Source organism: Zingiber officinale, chromosome 5A (genome assembly GCF_018446385.1).
Source record: "Zingiber officinale cultivar Zhangliang chromosome 5A, Zo_v1.1, whole genome shotgun sequence".
NCBI classification, from domain to species: domain Eukaryota; kingdom Viridiplantae; phylum Streptophyta; class Magnoliopsida; order Zingiberales; family Zingiberaceae; genus Zingiber; species Zingiber officinale.
The window spans coordinates 145460087-145481634 of NC_055994.1; the positions used below are offsets into that span (position 1 = coordinate 145460087).

The following is a 21548-nucleotide window of genomic DNA, read 5'->3' on the forward strand; positions in this document are numbered from 1 at the left end:
AACATATTAATTGATTAATTAATCAACGTACCTTCACTCTGTGTATCAGACGACAGCAGTGGGTGTCGGCCGGAGGTTTGCGGTGGGGAAATGGAAGCGGCGGCTTTGGCTGTTATCGGCGGGGAACCGAGAACAGCCGAGCAACGCTGGCGGAGCACAAGAATCCGCAGTGGCAGCGCTAGCGTACTAACTGGAGCGGAATCAACGAAGCTTACGGCAGGGAGAGCAGCGGCGACGAAACACTCGGCGGGGAGAGCAGTGAACGCGACGTGGTGGGGTAGGAACCATTTTAGTTCGCGACTGGAACAAGAAAACACCAGGCTTAGAAAGTTTGGGGTAGGAAAAGACAAGATCATACTTATGTCTAGTCAGTCGTCTACACCTCCTTCGACTAGACTTGAAGGGAAGGCTAGTGATATGGGTTAGGTTTTGTGGGTCTACAGAGGAGGAAAGAAAAGCAAAAAAGATAGGCTAATAGCGGCCGGGACATGCCTCCATAATGAAGGTAGGGTAATATCGGCCGGGACATACCTTCAGGAAGGAGATAGGCCAATAATGACCGATACATACTCCAGAGCAAAGATAGACCAATATCGACCGATACATGCCTGCCGAACGAAGGTAGGCCAATATCGGTTGATACATGCTTGCAGTATGAAGGCGAGCTAATATCGGTCGAGACATACCTTCAGAACAAAGGTAAACCAATATCGGTCGATACATGCTTGCCGTATGAAGGTAAGCCAATATCGGTCGATACATGCTTGCCGTATGAAGGTAAGCCAATAACGACCAATACATACTCCAGAGCGAAGATAAACCAATATCGGTCGATACATGCTTGCTGTATGAAGGTAAGCCAATAACGACCGATACATACTCCAGAGCAAAGATAGACCAATATCAGCCGATACATGCCTGTCGAACGAAGGTAGGCCAATATCGGTCGATACATACTTGCCGTATGAAGGCGAGTCAATATCGGTCGGGACATACCTTCAGAACAAAGGTAAACCAATATCGGTCGATACATGCTTGCCGTATGAAGGTAAGCCAATAACGACCGATACATACTCCAGAGCAAAGATAGACCGATACATACAAACCAATATTGGTGATATGCCATCGTCTCTCAAGGCCTGGAAATCCCGTTTTTTCTTCCTAAAGTTTCCCGGACCCACCCCTTGGTCTTCTACGTGGAAATCCTCCTTGCCTCCTCTACCGGATGTTAGAGAGTTTCACCTGCTTCCCTTTTTTCCTGTTTATTGTGAGAAGTTATTAGGTCATCGACTCTCTATTTCAAAATGGTTGAAAGTTGAATTTCTATATCTATTGGCTTAAGCCCCGTCAAACCTGATACTCCCATTTCCTTAGGTAACATCTTGCCTTTTCTTTACTGCTTTTAATTGCCTAAACCGTTTCTTCTTTTCACACAGTGGAGAACTTCTATGACGCTTTGATCAATGACGAACTACACGTGGAGGAGGACTTACTTCGCGCTAAGGAGGCCGAATTCCTAGCTGCTCTTGCCCCTCCCCCAGCAAGTGAAGGGCCAACTATTTTAGCCGAAGTGCCTAGCTCGTCGGGGCTTCATGAGACTTCAGGAGGTTCTTCTAGGGATCCTGCTGCGCAGATCCTCCCTGATCCTGCTCCCTCTATTACGTCTCCTGCAGCTGTTGCTGTCTCCCCATCTACCTCTATTCCTCTTATCGAGCTTACATCCCCTGGTAGCTCTGATAAACCCATAACTGAGATTTCTACGGGCAAGCGTCCGGGACGCAAGCTAACCAGGGCTCCTCCTCCAAAAAGGAGGCTCGTTCTTTCTGCTGATGAGCTTGCTTCAGAAGATTTTGTGTCAACTGACCTTCTTTCCGATGAGCCCACATTAGCAGAACTTTATCCTTCCTTGAATTTTCCTACCTCTCCTTTTCCTAAAACTAGTACTTCTGGTGACGCTTCTTTTACTTTTCCTTTGTCTATTCCGACTTCAGGATCTTTACCCTCTTCGCCTTCTTCTTACTTGGTTTTTGCTCCACCATCTATCCCTACTTCTTCTTTCTCAGCTGGCTCTTCTACCATCCCTGTCCTCCCCATATTACTGGGGGGCTCTTTTGCTAATTCTTGGGATGAGGTTCGTCCCCTTTTCGAGGGGCTTTCCATCCCTGAAGCGATTGACCGCTTTTCTCATAAAGAGAATAAGGTACGATTATATACTCTTGCTTTCTGTTTCGGAAATACTATCTCACAGTTTTGGATATGCTTCCAGCGGTGGCTAGAGAACATGGGTTTCTCTCGACTATTACACATCTTATACACTGAGAACGAAAGATTGAAATCGGAGAACAAGGGGTTGCGACATCAAGTTATCGAATTGTCTTCTGCCGAGTTTTCTGCTGCCGCCCAGAAGCAATTTGAAACTCAAATTGAAAGCCTTGGAGCCCGACTCAAATTGGTTATGGACCTCAATCAAGAGCTGACCTCAAAACTTGGCGAACTCAAAGAGAATTATGAAGCAGAATTGAGCGAAAAGTTGGAGGCCTTGCTACTAAAAGAAAATGAGGTGGCATCTCTGAATAATTCTCTTGATTTAACAAAAGCCGAAGTCGCTACCAGGGAAAATGAACTGAAAACCTCTCAGATGGCGTTAGTGGTTTATAAGGAGCACGAAAATGTTCGTTACAAAGAACGAGCCACCGCCATGATCGAATCTACTGAGTTCAACCGGCTGATTGTGAGATCCATCTTGTCTGCTTTTACAGCAGGGGCCAAAGGGGCAGTTCAACAGTTGGAAGAGGAGGGCTACTTAGCTCGCGCTCCTCCTCCTAATTTCCTAAACCGTCGCAGACTTCTTGAAGAAAGACCTCCTGATTTGTACCCCAAACTAGTTCTAACTCATTCTCCAGTTGTTGTAAAGAAGGGGAATTGAGATTTTACAAACTTACGTGATTCTGAATAGTGTCTTTTGATTGCTGATCTTATTCTAATTTTGGATAATTTGTTGGTTTCATGTACGTGTACCAAATGCTACTTGGCTTGTTAGTGTCCAATTTTCCCCACGACCCATTCTTTACTGACTCGGTCGATATATGTATAAACATTGGTAAGTATCGTCCGGTATTCCGAAAGTACTCCCAATTATCCTCATTTTTTACTGACCCGGTTGATATATGTATAAATATTGGTAAGTATCGTCCGATATTTCGAAGGTACTCCCAATTATCGCCATTCTTCATTGACCCGATCGATATAAGTATAAACATTGGTAAGTATCGTCCGATATTTCGAAGGTACTCCCAATTATCCCCATTCTTCATTGACCCGGTCGATTTATTAGGATGGTTCAATTTAACCAGGTTGCTTCCATTAATCAATATTCGAGGCTTGACCTGTGCTTTGAACCTATATTTATAGTACTAATTTTTATTTTGTCCTCATCAAGTCTCTTCAAAAATTATTTCTAGGGAAATTTTACGTCTTTTCCGAGGTAGTTTATTTGACTTCATCTCTTTCCCTTGATTTTTTTCTATGATATTATTACCTTTTATGACGATTGACATTCTGAGCACCTTTTATTTTCCTTTTCCCTTTCGTCTCTTCTGTTTAGAGGTTTTAGCACAGGACTAGAAAAGGGACAAGGGTTTACGGAGTCTCATTCTGCTTCCCTCCGTCCCTCTTTTCGCTTCTCAATTCCTTTTCTTCTAACCCCCTCTATTCATGGCGGTTTCCTCTCCAGCATGGTTCCTCTCGTGTTCTTCCGACCTCACAGATACAGAAGAAGTGGACTTACAGGCAACCTATGGTTTTCCCTCTTACATTGTCCGTCCTGCTCCTCATGAGGGTCCTCACCTTCCTCCCTTAGGATGTATCTCCATCTTCAGGGACCAAGTCTTGCAAGGTTTCAGATTTCCCCTTCACCATTTCTTTTGTGAGGTTAGCCGGTATTTTGTTATCCCTCCCAACCAGTTCGCCCCTCAATCCTTTTCCATTCTAGTGGGCTTCATTGGAGTATCCAAACTGTTAGATTTCCCCCTGTCTCCTCGTCTTTTCCATCACTTCTTCATTCCTCGTCGGGTAGATGTTGGAGTTTTTAAGTTTCAGTCTCGTCCCAAGGCCATTCTGTTTAATCGCATTCCCCCACAAGCTGAATGGTATAAAAAAAATTTTTATATGCGTCTTCCCTCTCCTCCTCCATTTCCTATTCAATGGATACATGATATGCCCCCGCTTCCTGACACTCAAGGTCTCCTCAATGATCCCTCTGTTGCCTCTGCCTTACCTAAATTACGGGGAGCGAAATTCAGTTTGCCACATCTAATTGAAGAGGGCTTAATGTTTCCCTTCGGGATAGACAACATTAACACTCCTTTGGATAGTTCTTTTGGCGAGTATAATTATTTTACTTCACCTTTGCTGATTAGTATATCTCTATAATAATGATGTTTATCCTCTGTTTTTCAGCCGATGTTATTCTTCCGGCTTTTATGTACAGGAATTCTGCTATGACCAAGTCCTTTATCAATAATCTTGGAGAACAATGGTTGTTGGCTCGCCGATCCGATCCCAATCCCTCTACCTTGGGCTTGCTTTCCGAAGAAGAACGACAAGCAGAGGGTGTCGCACTCATGGAAGAGGAAGAAGAAGAGTCTTTTGTTACTTTAGTTAAAAAGCCAAATCTTACCAAGGATTCTCCCTTTGGTGATTTCTTTGGTACTTTTGTGCAAACTCCTCTTGTTCCGGCGCCTATTTCTTTTGAGAGAGGTAAGACACCGATGACTCCCACCAATATCATCTTCAATCCTGCTCTTCGAATGATGAGGCCCGGTCTGCTTATCTCTTCTTCTTCTATTGTTTCAGCTTCTCCTGCTTCTGCCTCTGAGATGGCCGCTATCTCTCCTGTGCCTTCTACATCCTTGGCATTGGCCTTGCCTCCCTTGGCTTATAGGCCTCGAGCAAAACGAACACCTTGCCAGAGATCTTTTCCCATTGTCAGCCCTTCAGCCGTTAGTGTTTTCACAATTGCAACAACCCCTCCTACACTACTACCTTCTATTCCATCTAGTTCCTACTTTGCTCCTCCTGCTTCTACTATCCCTTTTCCTTCCATTGCCTCCTCGTCTTCTCCATCTCCGGCTTCCTCTGATCCCCCTCCTTTATTTAGAGTGGCTGCGGGCTTACCTTCTCAATTGGGGCAGCCTTCTAGTCCTCCTGGCTATGGCACTTTGCAACTGCAAGGTTTATTGGCTGAATCTTGGTCGCAAGGTTATGAACAATTACGAGGTCTTAGTCTCCCACATCGAGCGGATCGCCATAGTCGTCAGGCAGTGGCTGTAAATATTCCTAGTTATGTGTTTATTAGCTTTGTAACTTTATCTTTAACCTACATTATCCTTTTATTTAGTTCTTAGCCACAAGTCTGCATATCGATCAACTACTCACAGCTAAAGATCATGAGAACACTAAGTTGAAAGCTCAACTAGAGACATTGAAGGCTGCCTCGTCTCCTTCTTCTACTAGCGACCCGACTCAATTGCAAGAGAAGGTGACCTTACAGGATCAACAGTTGGGGATCCTAAAACAAGAGTTGGAAGAGTGCCAGCAATTATTAAAAGATAAAGAGCTGGCTAGAAAAACCTTAGAATTACAGGTGGATCGACTGCATTCAGGTCTTCGATTGGAGATCGCTTTAAAAGAAAAAGCTCTCTTAGATGCTTCTCAGAAAAGTCTTATCTTAGAGAAAATAGAGAAGCTTCATAATGTCTGTCTTTCTGACCAAGCTCAGGACCTGGCTTCTCATGATTTCACTATTCTACAGGAACAAGAGCTGAGGAAAGCTCAAGATAATGAATTATCACTGCTCCAGAAGGAATTGGAACAGCTAAGATCGGAGAAAGATGTTTTAGAAGAACAAAACTCAAAACTGCAAGCTGATTTCCAGCGTTATAAGGAGCAGGAAAAGGGTCGATGGGAAGAAAGGCGGCAAGCTTACTTAAAGTCATCAGCATTTGCCCGGGAATTTGTTCGCAGGATAGTGGGTGCGCTAAATCATTCCGTATCGGGGGTTCTTCAACAGCTAAAAGAGGGTGGATATCTACCCAGGGAACCTCCCCTTTCTTTCATAAATCGCCGCAGGCTTAATGAAGAACTACCCTCAGATTTGAAAGACCCTTTCCCGAATGTTTAAAGAATGTATTCATAAAAACTTGTAAAGTAAGAATTGACAATGAGAAAAAAGGTGCAGTTGGTATTGAGTAATTAAGTACTTGCAAGGTGTAAGAAAACTTTAACACTTACTTGCTTCTTCTTCATGCTAGTTTGAGAATACCCCTTTTGGAATGCTATTACTTGCTGAATATAAACTTTATTAAAAAATTCCTTGTTCATCCTTCAAAGCAAAGCCTTATATTGATGGATTCTTTTTTAAGTAACTTCCCGCGTGCTTCGTATCTCCCCGAGGATGAATAATCTCAGTTGAGACTGGATATGAAATTGTATAAAACTATTGGCCTCCGAGCTGAGTATAATATCCCGGACGACTTTTGAGTAAAGACTTTCACTTTCACATATCTGGGCTCCTCTATAGAATCCCCTCTCGAAATTAGTCTTCGAAGCTAGGAAATTCTCTGATTATTTATGTCTTGCACGGGTTTAGAATCTTTGATCTCTTTTGTGAAGACTCACCTGATGAATTTCATATAATTTCCCGATGGTTCTGCTTCATATTGGTTTATAGTCACCGGTTTCTCCTATGAAGGCCCGTCCGGGTTACTTCATAGGATTTTGCCGATCGACTTTGGTTTATAGTCTCCGAGTCTACCTATGAAATCCCGTACGGGTTACTTCATAGGATTTTCCCGATCGACTTTGATCTATCTTGGTTTATAGTCTCCGATTTTTCCTATGAAGGCCCGTCCGGGTTACTTCATAGAATTTTCCCGATCGACTTTGGTCTGTCTTGGTTTATAGTCTCCGATTTTTCCTATGAAGGTCCGTCGGGGTTACTTCATAGAATTTTCCCGATCGACTTTGGTCTGTCTTGGTTTATAGTCTCCGATTTTTCCTATGAAGGCCCGCCGGGTTACTTCATAGAATCTTCCCGATCGACTTTGGTTTATAGTCTCCGAGTCTTCCTATGAAGGCCCGACCGGGTTACTTCATAGGACTTTCTCGATCGACTTTGATCTGTCTTGGTTTATAGTCTCCGGTTTTTCCTATGAAGGCCCGCCGGGTTACTTCATAGAATCTTCCCGATCGACTTTGGTTTATAGTCTCCGAGTCTTCCTATGAAGTCCTGTCCGGGTTACTTCATAAAATTTTCCCGATCGACTTTGGTCTGTCTTGGTTTATAGTCTCCGGTTTTTCCTATGAAGGCCCGCCGGATTACTTCATAGAATCTTCCCGATCGACTTTGATTCATACGAAAGTATAATACTTGGGCTAACCTCGTGTTGGCTTGTAATTCCTTGAGGGGAGCTGAATAGGCCTTTATGATTTCCCCTTATTTTACTGCTTGAAAAATAGAAAGGAGGCTTCTCCCGATACTTATCAATTTGTATGAACCATATTTATTTCCTATGTCAATATTTATCTTGCTTGACTTTCATCAAAGAAACAAAGTACATAAACTGCAAGTATCTCAATTCTCCTGGGAATTCCAATAACTGTGAACATATTTAAAGTAATATGATCAAATCAGGAGATAGGGTTGCAAATGATTAGCGCTCTAAGGGCGTTCCAACATTCTTCCTTCGGCATCTTGGAGATAGTATGAGCCTGACGCGAGCTTTTCTATCACTTTATAAGGCCCTCCCCATTGTGGTGCCAACTTGCTGACATCTCCCACAGGCTTAACTCGTTTCCATACCAAATCCCCTACTTGGAAGAATCTGGGGATGACCCTTTTGTTATAATTCTGTCTCATCCTTTGTCGATATGATATAAGACGAGTAGCAGCTTTATCTCTTATTTCCGCGATCAGGTCCAGCTCCATAAGTCATCGGTCTCTATTATCCTCATCATACAATTGTCTTCTGTCAGACTCTACTCCTACCTCAATGGGGATTACTGCTTCTCCTCCATAGACTAACTGGAAAGGAGTGATTCCTGTAGCTTCACGAGGCGTAGTACGATATGCCCAGAGAACACTGGGTAACTCGTCTACCCAGCTACCTCCGACATGATCTAGCTTAGTTTTCAGTCCTCTAATAATCTCCCTATTAGTTACTTCTGCTTGACCATTGCTCTGCGGGTAAGCTACAGAGGTGAAGGCCTGGGTAATCCCATAACTCTGACATCAGTCTAGGATTCTATCGCCTTGAAACTGCCTTCCATTATCAGAGACCAACTTATGAGGAATGTCAAACCTGCAGATTATATTTTTCCATAAGAATTTAATGACCGCGTCTTCTGTAATTCTAGCAAGTGGTTCTGCTTCCACCCATTTAGAGAAATAATCCACAGCCACCAACAAGAACCTCCTCTGTGCAGGAGCCATAGGAAATGAACCTACTATGTCCATAGCCCACTGATCAAAGGGACACGAGACTATAGAGGTTCTTAATAACTGGGTAGGGTGATGTAATATATTCTGATGCTTTTGACAAGAAATACAAGTTCTTACCAGTTTAGCGGCATCTTCATGTAGAGTGGGCCAGAAATATCCCGCTAAGAGGATTTTACGAGCCAAAGATCTTCCTCCTATATGACTACCACAAGAACCCTGATGCACCTCCTGTAAAATAAATTGTGTGTCTTCTGTGCCTACACACTTGAGCAAAGGTCTGGAAAAAGCCCTTTTATATAATTGCTCCCCCACCATAGTATATTGAGCAGCTCGTTTCTTAAATACCCTGGCTTGTTCTGTATCTCTCGGAAGAAGACCTTGCTGTAAATATAATATAATTTGAGCTCGCCAATCACCCTGAATTTCTATATCAGTCTGTCTTTCAATACAGGAAATTAACAGGGTCTATTCCACTGGTCGATCATGACTCTATGGCACTACAGCAGAGGCTAGTTTAGCTAATTCATCTGCCACCTGATTCTCCGATCGAGGAATTTTTTGTATGCTTACATCTTGAAATTGAGACTTCAACTTATCGAATGCCTCAGCATATAACTTGAGCCTGTCATTATTGATTTCAAAATTACCTGATAATTGTAGAGTTGCTAGCTGAGAATCAAAATATATAAGGACTCGAGCTGCTCCTACATGCCGAGCAGCCTGTAAACCAGCTATTAGAGCTTCATATTCAGCCTCATTGTTGGTAGCTTTGTAATTTAATCTAATGGAGAGTTGAAGTCTGTCTTCTCTTGGGGATATAAGAAGAATACCAATTCCACTGCCTTGTCTATTTGCAGATTCTGATATCGCTTAGGAAGTGGGTCATCTAATACACTTTGTGAGAATGGGGAGATGACCTTTTCTGGTGAACTATCACTAGTTATCATTTTAATCTTACGCTTCTCTCTATCCGGCGCCTCACCAGAGGACTCTTGGAACACAGGCCTCTTACCCCCTGGATCCAAGGGAGTGCGAAGGAAGGCTTGTGGACGCCTGGTTGGAGAAACAGTAGCTGGAAGAAAATACAAAGGTTCTTCTTCTTCCATCTCCTTTCCTTTCCGATGCTCAGTAGTTGATATCGTCGGATGATGAGCCGTCGGCAGGGTGGCCCCAGTATAAGCTTGCAGTTGTTGTTGCTGTTGTTGTAGGGCTTTCTGAACATGAGAATTAATGAGGAGATCCAAATCCTCGCGACTGATAGTAAGTAGGTTCGACTTCCCAGCTTCTTCCATCACGTAGTCTCAGATTCAGGTGAAGTTTCCCATAGACGGCGCCAAATTTGATCCTGTCTGAGAAGCTGACCGCGACGGAGATCTGGAAGAAAAGACCCACCGTACTGATGAAGAATAATGCCGGTAGAACCTCGACCCGAGAAACCCAAAGCGGATCGGAAGAAAACCAGAATCACCGAAGGAAATCTGATGAGTAGGAAGAAATCCCCGTTCAGATAGGAGAAAGTCGATCTCCCAAGCTCCCGAGGCTTCCTGCGCACAAGAGACCAACCAACACTATCGTCAGTGACCTAAGACCGGGGTGGGAATCCCTGGCTAGGCCCTCCGACGCTCAAGTTAGTGATCTCGCTTGATGTCAAGGAAGGAAGAATGAAGAAGATGAACCGTAGCCAGAAAATTAGGGATCTGAACTTACCTAGCCAACGGAGAAGATTCCCCCTTTTATACCACTTCATATAACCTCCGTAGTCATGAAGTGGACCCCGGTTTGTTAGAGTTCGTTATGACATCAGCTGCGTACTTGGGGAAGATGATTTTTAAGGAATCTTTTTTGTACCCCAGATGTACCTTCTTTGTCGTTTAGCGCCTGCAAGACAATCTGAAAGCATATTTCCCACCAAAAAATATATATCCTCTATCATGAATTATTCTATTCGATATATTTATGTATGGTTCTTCTTCATGCGATTTCTATTTGTATCTTTGTCGTGTCAAAAAATAATATTTTATCCAACATGTTTCTGAGGTATTCATTAACCCTTTCGGCCGATATTGGTCTATCTTTGCTCTGGAGTATGTATCGGTCGTTATTGGCTTACCTTCATACGGCAAGCATGTATCGACCGATATTGGTTTACCTTTGTTCTGAAGGTATGTCCCGACCAATATTGACTCACCTTTATACGGCAAGCATGTATCGGTCGTTATTGGCTTACCTTCATACGGCAAGCATGTATCGACCGATATTGGTTTACCTTTGTTCTGAAGGTATGTCCCGACCGATATTGACTCGCCTTCATACGGCAAGCATGTATCGACCGATATTGGCCTACCTTCGTTCGGCAGGCATGTATCGGCCGATATTGGTCTATCTTTGCTCTGGAGTATGTATCGGTCGTTATTGGCTTACCTTCATACGGCAAGCATGTATCGACCGATATTGGTTTATCTTTGCTCTGGAGTATGTATCGGTCGTTATTGACTTACCTTCATACGGCAAGCATGTATCGATCGATATTGGCTTACCTCCATACGGCAAGCATTTATCGACCGATATTGGTTTACCTTTGTTCTGAAGGTATGTCCCGACCGATATTGACTCGCCTTCATACGGCAAGCATGTATCGACCGATATTAGCCTACCTTCGTTCGGCAGGCATGTATCGGCCGATATTGGTCTATCTTTGCTCTGGAGTATGTATCGGTCGTTATTGGCCTATCTCCTTCCTGAAGGTATGTCTCGGCCGATATTACCCTACCTTCATTATGGAGGCCTGTCCCGGCCGCTGTTAGCCTATCTTTTTTGCTTTTCTTTCCTCCTCTGTAGACCCACAAAACCTAACCCATATCACTAGCCTTCCCTTCAAGTCTAGTCGAAGGAGGTGTAGACGACTGACTAGACATAAGTATGATCTTGTCTTTTCCTACCCCAAACTTTCTAAGCCTGGTGTTTTCTTGTTCCAGTCGCGAACTAAAATGGTTCTTTTTGGTGATATGCCATCGTCTCTCAAGGCCTGGAAATCCCGTTTTTTCTTCCTAAAGTTTCCCGGACCCACCCCTTGGTCTTCTACGTGGAAATCCTCCTTGCCTCCTCTACCGGATGTTAGAGAGTTTCACCTGCTTCCCTTTTTTCCTGTTTATTGTGAGAAGTTATTAGGTCATCGACTCTCTATTTCAAAATGGTTGAAAGTTGAACTTCTGTATCTATTTGGCTTAAGCCCCGTCAAACCTGATACTCCCATTTCCTTAGGTAACATCTTGCCTTTTCTTTACTGCTTTTAATTGCCTAAACCGTTTCTTCTTTTCACACAGTGGAGAACTTCTATGACGCTTTGATCAATGACGAACTACGCGTGGAGGAGGACTTACTTCGCGCTAAGGAGGCCGAATTCCTAGCTGCTCTTGCCCCTCCCCCAGCAAGTGAAGGGCCAACTATTTTAGCCGAAGTGCCTAGCTCGTCGGGGCTTCATGAGACTTCAGGAGGTTCTTCTAGGGATCCTGCTGCGCAGATCCTCCCTGATCCTGCTCCCTCTATTACGTCTCCTGCAGCTGTTGCTGTCTCCCCATCTACCTCTATTCCTCTTATCGAGCTTACATCCCTTGGTAGCTCTGATAAACCCATAACTGAGATTTCTACGGGCAAGCGTCCGGGACGCAAGCTAACCAGGGCTCCTCCTCCAAAAAGGAGGCTCGTTCTTTCTGCTGATGAGCTTGCTTCAGAAGATTTTGTGTCAACTGACCTTCTTTCCGATGAGCCCACATTAGCAGAACTTTATCCTTCCTTGAATTTTCCTACCTCTCCTTTTCCTAAAACTAGTACTTCTGGTGACGCTTCTTTTACTTTTCCTTTGTCTACTCCGACTTCAGGATCTTTACCCTCTTCGTCTTCTTCTTACTTGGTTTTTGCTCCACCATCTATCCCTACTTCTTCTTTCTCAGCTGGCTCTTGTACCATCCCTGTCCTCCCCATATTACTGGGGGGCTCTTTTGCTAATTCTTGGGATGAGGTTCGTCTCCTTTTCGAGGGGCTTTCCATCCCTGAAGCGATTGACCGCTTTTCTCATAAAGAGAATAAGGTACGATTATATACTCTTACTTTCTGTTTCGGAAATACTATCTCACAATTTTGGATTTGCTTCCGGCGGTGGCTAGAGAACATGGGTTTCTCTCGACTATTGCACATCTTATACACTGAGAACGAAAGATTGAAATCGGAGAACAAGGGGTTGCGACATCAAGTTATCGAATTGTCTTCTGCCGAGTTTTCTGTTGCCGCCCAGAAGCAATTTGAAACTCAAATTGAGAGCCTTGGAGCCCGACTCAAATTGGTTACGGACCTCAATCAAGAGCTGACCTCAAAACTTGGCGAACTCAAAGAGAATTATGAAGCAGAATTGAGCGAAAAGTTGGAGGCCTTGCTACTAAAAGAAAATGAGGTGGCATCTCTGAATAATTCCCTTGATTTAACAAAAGTCGAAGTTGCTATCAGGGAAAATGAACTGAAAACCTGTCAGATGGCGTTAGTGGTTTATAAGGAGCACGAAAATGTTCGTTAGAAAGAACGAGCCACCGCCATGATCGAATCTACTGAGTTCAACCGACCGATTGTGAGATCCATCTTGTCTGCTTTTACGGCAAGGGCCAAAGGGGCAGTTCAACAGTTGGAAGAGGTGGGCTACTTAGCTCGCGCTCCTCCTCCTAATTTCCTAAACCGTCGCAGACTTCTTGAAGAAAGACCTCCTGATTTGTACCCCAAACTAGTTCTAACTCATTCTCTCCTTGTTGTAAAGAAGGGGAATTGAGATTTTACAAACTTACGTTGGCTGATGCACTTACCAAATCACTTTCTCGACCTCGACTGTTTGCTATTTGTAACAAGATTTGTATCATTTCTAGGACACCATCTTGAGAGGGTGTATTAAGAAATAATTATTATACATAAATAATTATTTATTTTCTAGTTATTTGGGAATAATTATTATTAGAAAATAGTTATTTGTTTCATTCTATTAAAGAATAATTATTATTAGGAAATATTTATTATTTTCTTAATTTATATATTTTCCTATTTTCATTTGTAATGATATTTATATATATCGTATGCTATCATTACTAATATGTATGAATTCTATCGTTAATAAAATGTCGTTGTCAAGGTATCTGCTTCCTTAATAGTATAACATTACTACTGTATTCATCTGAATTTGTTATTCACAATTCAATCCCTCTTTCTGTTTATTAGAGTAGTTTATTTTAGATTACATTGTACATTTGTTACTCATTGAAGGTTACCAAGTGAAAAAGCTTTCAGCTTCCGTTGATGAACTTTTCCCTTTACATGAGTTTAGGAAAGCATGGTAGTCTCACCTAAAAGCAACTAAATTAATTAAAACTTAGTTTTGGATTAATTGAGTTTGAGTTAAAACTTTTGTTGATCTAAGTTGTTATATTTATGAAAAAATATTACCATCTAAAACTAAATTAATAAATTAATTTATTTGATAGGATAAGCAAATTGATAAATCACGTTTGGTTAAAATTATATTTAAAATAAATTTATTAATTAAATTATTAATAATATTATTATTATTAATATGTTGATCATATTTAAAATAACTAAATATAATTATTTATAAATTTTTGAAATATTTAAAAGAAAATATTAAATTAATGAGATAATTCTAAAACCCTAAGTTTAATATCCTACCCTCACATGTTCCCCGCGCATGCTCGCGGCGCCGTCTCTGGTTTTCTCCACCGCAGCAGCCTCCCCTCTACTTGCAAGAAGCTTCGAGCTGCCGCAATTGCCGCCGCCGCCTTCCCGTCTTGTCCAAGCCGCGACCATCATCGCTCGGCCCCGCCGATGCTGCCTTCCGCCATGACCACCACCACGTCGCGTTCACTGCTCTCCCCGCCGAGAGTTTCGTCGCCGCTGCTCCCCCTGCCGTAAGCTTCGTCGATTCCGCTCCAGTTAGTACGCTAGCGCTGCCACTGCGGATTCCTGTGCTCCGCCAGCGTTGCTCGGCTGTTCTCGGTTCCCCGCCGATAACAGCCAAAGCCGCCGCTTCCATTTCCCCACCGCAAGCCTCCGGCCGACACCCACTGCTGTCGTCTGATACACAGAGTGAAGGTACGTTGATTAATTAATCAATTAATATGTTATTAGTATTATTTGATTGATTGGTAATTAGGATTAATAATTGATAGGTTGATTAATTAATTAATATATTGATTAATGAATAGGTTAATTTATTCATTAATAGATTGATTAGTTGATTAGGTAATAATTAGCTGTTGATTGATTTAATCAATTAAATTAGGATTTGTTCGTTAATGATGATTAATCAGTTTAATTGATTAAATAATTATATATAGGATTTAAATGATTAATTAAGCCATTAATTAATCCTCAGATAATCTTTCTGAACAGTCTTTATAAAATTTTTCCTGCAGATGGAATTGACTGCTAAAGTAGTTGTTACTGCTGACACTAATGTTCAGGTTTTTTTTTTTGTTGTTCATTGCGATCTATGTGTGTTTCTTGATTTTTGTATGAACTGTAATCCTAATTCTACTACCTTTTCGCCTTCTGCATCTCTCATTTAGGAAACTGGAGCTAGATCGAGTTTATTCTAAATTAGGTGAAAAGATTACCAGAATCTTTAGAGACTACATGACAAAGTAAGCTCAAAATGTATTTTTCTCATTTGCTTGGATATATCATATTACCTTGATAACCATCTAGGAGAAAATGTGATTTTCTCCCAGCTATTATTAGCTTTTTCAACCCACCATGAGACTCATGCCCTCTGCTCATATTGTTGTGTGTCGACTTTTTTTGCTGTTGTAAAAAAAAAATGGTCATGTTCTTGTGGATAATATAAGAAATTTTAGCTGTTGGTTATAAATCAGAGAAGTCTCAAGATAGTCTGTAGCTGACAAGTGGGGGTTACGTATAACCAGAATAAACTCATAGAACATACTTTGTTTATTTGAAAGTACCATTTTTTTTCTTCATCTTATAGTTCAAAATTATCAATTTTACATGTGTGGGCTTCTCATACTATTACTCATTTGCTCTGTTCTATAACATAGTTGAATGTTACAGTCCTGTTTTTACATGAAATTCACATTTGCAGGGTTACCGAGTTTGAGGAGCTAGCTGATGTGGGGAAGAGGTTTCTTACTAGATTTAACAGGGTAATAGGTATAGTTCACCAATGTTTTTTTTTTTTAACTTTATAGATAGATAGCTGGGATTTTAAATTCCCACAGGAACACCAATCTGTTCTGAGTTTGGCACAGGCCGGTCAATCAGTGTTAGTAGCCTATCAATCCCTCCACAACATGAGTTCAGTTGGTAAATATATCAAATGTTCAGTAATAATAGTATAATGTATAGACAACCACATGCTCTGGTCGAGAGTCAACACTAGCCATCAATGTCCAGCATAAGAACATATGGCAGAATATAATGAAAACATGGATATCATTAAGAATGTTCAGAAATCAAATGTTCAGCAACCAAGTAGTATTGGAATAAGAAATTCCAATACAACAAAAGTTGGTACAGTGGAAGGATAATTACAGAAACCAGAAACACATGGCATCTAAATCTGATTGCTGCATATCACAGTTTCAACATTTTAGAACAAGCTTCAACATAAATAAGGATTGTACCAGTTCAGGTCAAATCTACTTTAAGACTTCAAAATAAGAACTGATTGGCACATGAAGATGTTTTATATATATAGGACTTTAGGCAGTATTTTCTGATCTTTTAAATTTTAAATTGTTCTTAAAAGGATCTTAAAAATTCAAACGCATGTTCATGGTTTCATAATTTTGCACTTGTTGAGAAGATATGAACTTGAATGTCAATTGACTATCTGTTTGTATCTTCTCTTTATATTAAATGTCTTTTTATCAAGTTTGTCATCTCCTATTGCTTATTCACAGATATAATCCTTGCAAAATATGGCATCATTGCATCTTTGCCCTTTTTGATCTTCTGTATTACTGAATCGACATTTTATTTATTAAGCCTTTGAGAATCCTGTTAACTCTGTGATGGAGAATACAGATTATGCTTAGGAACTTGCCCTATTTTTCAGTTGCATGACTTTCTCATTTTTGACTTAACTACTCATGTCGTCCTTTTTCTCTTGTGCACAGCAATGTTTAGGACGGTTGAACTTCAGAAGACTTCAAACAACATCAGTAGGATAATTGATGCTAACTGGAATGAACATATGAAAACTTATGTTGAAGCAGGGTGCAAACAACAGTCGCAAAGTGTTCAAAATATGTATAATTGTAAGTTGTTACCATTCATGCAAACAAAACTGGCTTGCAAGTCACTTTTTGTTCTCAGCTAAATTATTCCTTCTTGAAAAATATATTTATAATGCACAAAGGAAACTGAATATTCACGAAAATTAATTCATTGGAATGAAGGTTTAGAAAAAATAAATAGTAAGAGGACAACATACACTCAAAAGCATAGTTTTATCTTAGTGATATGTTTTTGTCATTGTTCAGGTTTGAGCCTGTATGCAATAGGATAAGTACATGCCTTCTGTTAGTGTCAATCTAACACTTCCTTTTTCATTAAGCAGAAGCCTAACAAGTATACATTTTAAAAGTTAAAAAGATAAAATAAGGAAAACAAACACTAAGAAACATGCATTAAACTAACTTTCCATATTGTTCACTTTTCAACTTTTTGCTGTCCATCTTTATCCCTGGTCAAATATCTTGATGAGAGCTAACCTGACGATTTTTTTGATTCAGTCTCTTGATGTCTGAATTATATATCTCACTATTAACATTTTTTTGTGCCAGCGCACTCTTGTGTTTTGGGATTGCGAGATAATTTGAAGAATGGTATGACTATTAACTCCCATGTTATTATCTTACTTTATCTGCATGTTTACACCAAGTTCCTTTTGTAACCTGCAGTTTTCAAATGTAGTGTCTTCTCATGGTAGGGGTTTTTCTATTAGAAAATCAAAATTCATGGAATTTCTCATTCTAGCCTCTCAATTATGTGTACTTTCTAGTTAGATTAATATTTTAATTAATGGTCTTTTTACTCAAATAAATATTATAAAGTGTTCATGATTTCAGCTGAAGCTTTGCTCAATGAACTTGATTGCCTAAAGGAAGATGCAATTGCTGTCACAGAAGCATCAACCAAGAGTGCAACGGCTTTGGATGACTCTTTTTGTGAAGAAATGTTAAAAGATATTTCCTTTGAGGTAAACATAAATAGGAGACATCTTAAGTTTCTTTTCGCGTTTTACATTTATTAACATAGTAGTTTGCTTTATTAATGATCAGCATTCAAAATTATTGCCAGATTTAAATTAAAAAAAAAAATTTACTTTTTGGGTTAAAGGATGATAATCTTTAACAAGTTAACAGACGAGAGATCCAATCTCTCATATGTAATTTGTTTAACAGAGAGCCAGTTTCAGAACATTTAGTCAACCGAGCAGACCAGTTTGATTTCTCATAAATTTGTTTGACAACAAAAAGAAATTGTTGATTTTGATTATTTTTTCTTGGATTCCACATGAGTGTATTTAATAACTTTTACTAGGAAGAAAAGGAACCATTGCCCAAGCATCCTCAAGATACATCAATATCAGAAGTCATGCTAATGAAGATCATCAGTGATATGTTGAAGCTCGACTATGCCATGCAGGTAGATGGATTCATAGAGGTAGTTTTTCATAATTCTCCTTCAATTGTTAATACAAAATTTTATAATGCAGAAAAATATTATTTTGAACTTGAACATTGGGACAAGTGTATCTGAACTAGAAGGCTATTGTCTCCTGTGGAATCTGCATCCGTACATAGATGATGACATTATACATCGGGAATGGCAATATGTTCCCTCTCATGATCATAGTTCACGAAAGTAGGCACCTCACTCTTGCGTGAGTGAGGTGGAAATGAGGGTAAATCATGGCCTTTGGTTTCTTAATGGAACTCCACTATCACTTATTCCTTGGAGGTCTTGCTTGTCTGCTGTTGAGTTTCTTGTGTGGATTCAAATAGTAGGTTTGCCCTTTGATCTTGTTCATAGAGTGTTATATTCTCGATTTTCATACATTTAATATTTAATTGATATATATTATGATTTATTAAGGCTTGGAGATTAATGCATTGTGTGTTAGTAGGGTTAAGATCATGTGTAAGCTATTTTTTTGAGAAACTGTGAAAATTATATGTTGATATTTACATAGAGATGATGATTGATAACTTGAGTTGTGATGCAGTTATTGATCCATTTTATGATTTTATTAAATTGAGTTGCTAATCTATAGACTCATTGTCAACTTGTGATGCTCGCACGGGTTGGCGTAGTTAATACCTGTATAGATGCTTACTCCAATAGATTTTAAGGTCAATTCTCAATTCGTGTAAAATGTCTTATTAGGTGTTTAACTTAGTCCATGTAAAGGATTACTGTGCTAGAACAAAATGCTCTGTGTGATTTATCTATCTATATCTTGTTGTGGGGCTGGTCATACTGACCACTTTGGATAATGATATCACATTTTTACTCAAATTGTCTACTTGTGATCAATTGTTGATTAAGAATTGCTAAATTTTTATTTGATCTATGATGAAGGGCAGTCTTATTCATTTGATCATAAATAAGGCCTATAGGATTTAAATTCTATGGGTTGTCAAAAAACTATGGAAATGGAGTGATCCTTAATGGGCTAATGTGTCTTTCGATGTCCAATAGTAACTAAAAATCCCTTTGGTTAAACAAGGCTCACTTGTGAAGAAAAGGACCTAAGTTTACTGTGATTTCCTTTTATAACTAGAACCCTTAGTAGTGTTGTTGGATGCCTCATGAGAACTAGACTCAAATTCTTTAGTTAACTATTAAGATCTTAAAGTCATTTAGCACTATATTAAAAAAATCCAACTATATAAAAGAAAACAATTGTAAAGAAGCCCTAAGGAACACAATGCATAGCTTGCAAAGAGGAGATAAACAATTACGTTTATCTACAAGTTTTGACCATAATTGCTGGATGACTTTCTAGACTCAAATAACCAAAATAATAATATAGAATGATTGTATATGTTAAATAAGGAATACAATAGGGTACTTATATATGAAATTTGATCAATTTAAATTCATCAAATAATTTTAGTTAAAATTGTTAGATAGCAATCTTAACAAAAACTATTAAAATGGTCCTCCAAGACAAATAACACAAATGAGAGCATAGACAGAATCCAAAGGCTCTGAGTTGACAGGTGAGTGATTCACTTTCATTTGTTTTTTTATTTTTTATTTTTTTTAGTTTCAAACATAGGGTGACCCGTTATATACCGCATAAGTTTCTATCGTCCACCATAATAAATTGAAAAGTACTCACATCGAACGATTTATCAGCCTAGCATTCTTAAATCAACAGTTCATTAAGGAAAATATATTTATTAATTCGCTAAAGTTATGACTTGATCCTTAGATGTCTAGGAAATTAAAGTGTCCCATCATTGCACCATTACCCTAGGCGGAGCTGTCAAATGGGTTGACACATAGAGGGGCGGGTTGGCCCTTGGCTGGCCGGCTCATGGCAAGTCGACCATTTGGTGAAGCGAGACGTGCATACCCATCATCTTAGTAAATTGAAAAATCTACAAACCAATCCAACTTAAGGTGGGTTGCGAGGTCAATGGACCAACAACCCACATGCCCATCAAAAAATAAATAAAAATATATATAGAAAAAATTATAATTTTTAAGTTTGGATTACGGATTAAATAAATCAAACCCACAAGCACATTGAATTTTCCACTTTAGTTTTAAGTATAAGGGAAAATTTTATTTTATTTTCTCAACTCACATGTCAATCCAAGGCCACCATGAGCTAATCCGCACGGATCATGGGCTCAGGCGGGTCGACTTGTCTCTACCTACCTTTAAATAAATTGATAAAATTCTAACTCAGTGCGCTTAAATTGTTTAACAAGATGGACTAATCAGCGCAATCTAAATTGATAACTTTACCTGGGGGCTAGGGATTCACTTTTGAAATTTGATCAATTTAGATTTATCTAATAAATTTGATCAAAAGTACCAAATAGCCTCCCATGATACAGAATAAAATAAAAAAAAGTCTAAAGACTCCAAGGAAAATAACAAAGGGATTGTTTTCAATAGTTAAATTTAACTTCATCTTATAAATTTAACTAAAATTGTTAGATGGTCTTTCAAAAATAAAACAACAATAATGTGAGAACTCTAAAGGCTCAAAAGATAACAAAGAGCTTGTTTTTTAAATATGATCAATCTGTTGGTACGAAAAGCATCCGACGATCGAACCTGAGTTTTAATAATAGCAAAGGATTCAAAGTTAAGGTGTGTTGTGATCTAACGTGCTTGACTAAGTGCTTCAGGAAAGTCCTAACTGTGGTTAGACAGGTGAAAACCCTAAGTGATGGTAACCCTAGGTCATAGAAGGTGGTAACCCTATGCGGAAAGTTTTGGTGGGACGAGTGCTTCAGGCAAAAGTCTTAGGGGGGTAAACCTAGGTGGAAAGTCCTGGTATCACGAACCAGGTGAAAGACTGGACCAGCCGGGAAGCGGAAGTCCAGCAGAAAGTCCGAAAGCATCGAGCACCGAGCAAAAGTCTAGTCGATCTGGGGGATCATACTGGCATCAGGTAAATCTCCTGAGTGGAGTAGGTGAGAACGCGTTCCCCGTAGAGGAAACAATAGGCATCGGGTCGACCTAGGGTTTCCGGTTGGAAATCCGAAGTCAGACCCGAACAGTCCGGAGACGGTCATTATATTCAGTTTACTGTTGTTTTGTGCTAACTTTGTTTTGCAGGGTATGTGTTTGGGACTAACACTTTTGCAGGATCAAAGAAGCACAAGTTAACCTCGGATGAACAGTGTCCGAGCCGCCTCCATGGAGCTTGGAGGCGCCTCGGGTGCAAGCCAGGAAAAGCCAGCGCAGCAGACTGGAGGCGCCTTGAACGAAGCTCAAGGCGCCTTGG

At 40.1% G+C, this 21548-nt stretch overlaps 1 protein-coding gene across 3 annotated transcripts in view; it reads left to right on the top strand.

Annotated features, from left to right (window-relative positions):
• The window catches only part of LOC121982241, a 110374-nt gene extending 91865 nt beyond the window's left edge, over positions 1-18509 (top strand). The window contains exons 1-7 of one of the 3 annotated variants that reach the window (XM_042535215.1): positions 15121-15192; positions 15651-15718; positions 16687-16827; positions 17356-17397; positions 17641-17771; positions 18116-18220; positions 18291-18509. In XM_042535215.1, coding sequence (XP_042391149.1) covers positions 15185-15192; positions 15651-15718; positions 16687-16827; positions 17356-17397; positions 17641-17771; positions 18116-18220; positions 18291-18443 — 648 coding nt within the window. In that variant the 5' untranslated portion in view covers positions 15121-15184 and the 3' untranslated portion in view covers positions 18444-18509. Of the gene's footprint in view, positions 1-15120; positions 15193-15650; positions 15719-16686; positions 16828-17355; positions 17398-17640; positions 17772-18115; positions 18221-18290 lie in introns of those variants that run through there. The other 2 variants (XM_042535213.1, XM_042535214.1) reach the window with 2 other exon arrangements.
• Positions 18510-21548: the final 3039 nt, after the last annotated feature.